At 38.1% G+C, this 4,347-nt stretch overlaps 1 protein-coding gene across 3 annotated transcripts in view; it reads right to left on the reverse strand.

The window, feature by feature from the left end:
- Positions 1 to 4,347, reverse strand: part of LOC107654854 (glutamate receptor ionotropic, delta-1-like) — a 281,413-nt gene that overhangs the window by 8,080 nt on the left and 268,986 nt on the right. For all 3 annotated transcript variants that reach the window (XM_016442136.1, XM_016442137.1, XM_016442138.1), the window contains one exon: positions 2,319 to 2,485. In XM_016442136.1, coding sequence (XP_016297622.1) covers positions 2,319 to 2,485 — 167 coding nt within the window. The remainder of the gene's footprint in view (positions 1 to 2,318; positions 2,486 to 4,347) is intronic.

The following is a 4,347-nucleotide window of genomic DNA, read 5'->3' on the forward strand; positions in this document are numbered from 1 at the left end:
AAATTATCATATCGAAGTTAGAAATTCAAATATTGTGACAATTAATTTTGTAGGGTGCCACAAGTTTGTTAATTTCCAAAGGGTGCCGCGACTGAAAAAAGGTTGGGAAACACTGGTCTACGGCATAGTGGTGTTCCAGTTATCGACTGAACTTGGTAAACGGTTTCAGTGGCGGTAGCTTGTAACTTGAGCTGGCGGCAGAGGTCCCGGGAGATGAAGTTCCCTGCTGACCCGGAGTCGATAAGGGCCGATGCTGAAATAGAAACATCAGAGGCAGTAAGCATTACACAGGTAGTGAGGGGCTCCATCTTAATGATATCAGGCTGAATCACACTCACCACAGGACGTGGAGGGCGAAGGGGGCATGCCAAGATCATATGCCCTTGAGCTCCACAGTATAAACAGATCAGAATTCAGGTGAGAGGGATCGTTGTGATTGGGTGGTGGTGGTGCCTGGCCAATCTGTTACACGTGGTACTTTGATGTCACACACAGAACAGTCTATGCAGTGCTGCTTCAAGTCCAACACCTATTGTGTTTTATTAGGAGATGCACAACAGTTCTTCTGTGGCTTTATAGGTAATATTTTCACGTACACAATTTAGCAAAATCAGACAATATTGTGTCTAATATATACCACAATATTAACTTCTTATTATTGAATTGTTGTAAATAAATATCACGTTTGCAACTGGGCAGTGTTCAAAAAATGCTGGGAAATCACTTCATGTAGCCCCAAGAGTGATTACTGATAAACTGTCTGAAAAAAAAGAGAGTCACGTTTTAGAGAAGAAAAAAATCACCCACTGACTTTCAAAGCTGCTACATAGTAACGACTTTCTACTTCGAGGACCTTGATAGAAATGTAGTGGAGTGAAAAGTACAATATTTGTCTTTCAAATGTAGTGAAGTTAAAGTCATAAGTTCCCAGAAAAAATAATACTCAAGTAAAGTACAGATACTCAAAAAGTGTACTTAAGTACAATACTCAAGTAAATGTACTTAGTTACTGTCCGCCTCTGAGTTTAAGCAATTGCAACTCTTCATGGATGCTGGCTTTGTGAAGTTCTCTGTAGTCAGTTTTTGTGGAAACAGGGACTTCAAGGTGAATATTGAGGTTTGCTGTCACTTTGCTGCTGTAATTCTGTGTTGTCTGGACACATTAATTTACCCAACCCGTATTACATTCAGGCAATTATCTCCTCAACTAAAAGTCAGCGATAGAAGGTCCTCAAAAAGTGTTAACAAACTTTCCGAAACACTGAAAAAAAATCACTTCAGCAGTGGCAATGAACATTTGGTCTTCTACAGAGTCTTATTAATTTGTTTTCTCTTTATTCATTGGCAAGTTTTTTTTTCATAGTTATTTACGTCAATGCAGCAGACGTTCAGAAAGTGGATGCATTTGTAAAGAATCCAGAGGAAATGGTCAACAACTAATGATAGAAAAGAAAATGTCAAAGGTTGAAAAATAAAGTCTGTTCAACTGCAATTGTCCTAGGTATAGTTTTTAAAATGTGTTTGATTCTAATTCCTCATAACAGACTGGCAGGTGATTGTAGAGGATCCTTCATGAAAATGCATTTCGAGGCCCTGATGTTCCTGATATGTGAATTATTAATTGCCGTCGAGCTTACCTGCCTAAAGCTAATTAGTATGTGAGCAGAGCGTCGGTACGAGTTGAAAATATGAATGCAAATTATAGTCAAACAAATGAAAGGCTGCATGGTGAGGTGCTTTAAAGCCAGTGGAGAGAAGAAAGGATGGGTGGGAATGAAGATAAATGCACCGAGGAGGAGACACTGGTGGTTCAACACGATTCATGGGTTCTCCGGCAAGACTGTAATGTAATAAATGTAATGTAAATGAGAGAAAGGGCAGATGATGAAAGAAAAAGGGAAACAATCTGTAGAGTCTGGACCAATCAGACACACCATTTTTCATTAGATTTAACAAATCAGTTATTCATTAGATTAACAAATCGTCACAGACCCCTCACCCAATAAACATACTGGGTGCCAGGATGTCTGCAAACGACACCAGGCCCCTGGTCACCATGGCAACCAATGCTGATTTCACTAGTTTTATTGCCCAAAGGAATGTGGGTAGAGAAAATCACTACCTTTTCCATATTTCCCCTTTGAGCTGATTCGCTACAAATCCATCACAGTCATGCACTGTGATGTTTGCGAAGCTTTGGAGCTTGATATTGACTTGAAATGATTGAAATGATGGTATCTATCCTTCAGCCAGTTTAACAACTTGCATCGTTCTTTCTGATCATATTGCACATATACACTCTGAAAGGAAGCGCTCACTTCTGCGAGAAGAGATCTCTGTAGGGGCTGCCGTGCTGCAGAGCCAGGCCGTATCCTTTGCTGCTCATGCTGTTTCCTGTGACCACCAGCGTACAATCATCATCTGTCAGAGCGGCATACTCTAACACTGCCATGTCCCACAGGAAGGCGTACGGATCCCGTTTCACCTGAGAGAAACCACACATATGCACACACACGGTTCAGTGTTTAAATTGCTCATGTATGGCTGAACATCACGGCAGGGTTTTGTGTTTTTGATAATCGTAACGTAAACACATCCGGAGGTTATGTTGAGATGGAGAGCTTCTCCTTTCAGGCACTCAGTTCTTGTCAGACAGGTCACAGACATTCAAAATGAAAGATGTTTATATTTCACTGAAAGTCATGAGATGGCTTTGAACTTGTTTCTTCTCTGGAAACTAGGCTCCCCCGCTTTCTTTTTCAAGAGATTTCGCTCACTCTCTCTCTTGGGAAAATGGCTTTCCCCTCCCCCACCACACTAAATAAAGGAGCACAAGTGTCCGCTTTCCTTTCTGTTTCTTTTAAACTCAGGCTCTATCGCAGCCACACAGTTATGACAAACTTTCATATGACAAGTACAAACAAAAAAAAGGGTGTCAAAGAAGAAATGACAAAGAAGCTACCGTCTCCTGGCTCTTCCATATAAACATCAAATTTTCCCTATCGCTTTGTAAAGTACTACAAATATCCGTCACTGCCTGAAATTATATTTACAGTTTGTCTTTCAAGTGTATATCCATTACTAGGATTTGGATACTCTCAACGTATTAAAGCATTGATATCAAATCTATTAAAGGTATACAAGTAGAATAATATATTTTAAAATGTAATTTATTCTTGTGATGACTGATGAATTTTCAGCAGCCTCTACTCCAGTCTTCAGTGTCACATGATCCTTCAGAAATCATTCAGATATGCTGATTGGTGCTTAGTTATCATCATTTATTATTGGGGCTTAATTATTAATAATGGTTCTTATTACTCTCATCAATGATCAAAACAGTTTTTGCTGCTTAAAATTTACATTATATATGTGTGTGTATTGCGTATATTATATAAATGCAAACACATACATGTAAATATTTAAGAAATATATGTAATAAATACTTATATTTATGTAATATAAATCAGATAAATATGAATATATATATATATAAATATTTATTAAATATATACATATATGTGTGTTTATTTATATACATATAAACATACACAATACACATATGTAATCGATTTGACAACACTGTTATATGTCGAATCGATTACGTAATATCGATACATAAAATCGATACATATGTGTATTTTTATTTTCTGTGTGTTGTTGTTGTTGTCTCTGTGTACTGCAAGCTTCTGTCACCAGAACAAATTCCTTGTATGTGCAAACCAGTGTTAATTTTGACAGCAAATTTTGATTTAGTTTTAGTCATAGTCTAGTCAAGAGCAGTGCATGATTTTCTGTCTTTCTGTTGTTGTTTGATTAACATCAATGACTTGGACAACTTCTTCTGCGTCGGCTTTTCCCATGTTTTCATAGCAGATTTATCAAGAATAGGCTTGCTCTGTGGTGAGTGATGCGGGCCAAAGAGCCAGGCAGGAGAAGGAGACCCTGATGCAATGTACTGATACATGTTCTCTTAACACGTAATCAACTGTGTTTACGCGAAAACTCGTCAAAACGGACAATTCGATATCATTTTGTGTGTAATTCTCCATTCATGCGACGCGAAAGAGTACTTGCGCGCTGTGAGACGCGCTTTCTGTGTGTATGCTTCAGTGTCTGTGCTCAGAAAACCGGACCGAATTCAGTTCTCTTATGTCGTCACACTTTTTCTCATTTACTTATGTCCCGCCGGTTCATATGTACGCATCTAACCTCTTAACTACACTGTAAAAAAAAAATCCGTAAAATTTACGGTAATTTTTTTTACAGAATTTTAGTAGCAACGTTTTAGGTTTTACGGTTTTAACTTAAATTTACAGTTAAATACCGTAATTTCATTAACTGATA

This window comes from Sinocyclocheilus anshuiensis, unplaced genomic scaffold (assembly GCF_001515605.1).
Source record: "Sinocyclocheilus anshuiensis isolate Anshui unplaced genomic scaffold, SAMN03320099.WGS_v1.1 scaffold335, whole genome shotgun sequence".
Lineage (NCBI taxonomy): Eukaryota > Metazoa > Chordata > Actinopteri > Cypriniformes > Cyprinidae > Sinocyclocheilus > Sinocyclocheilus anshuiensis.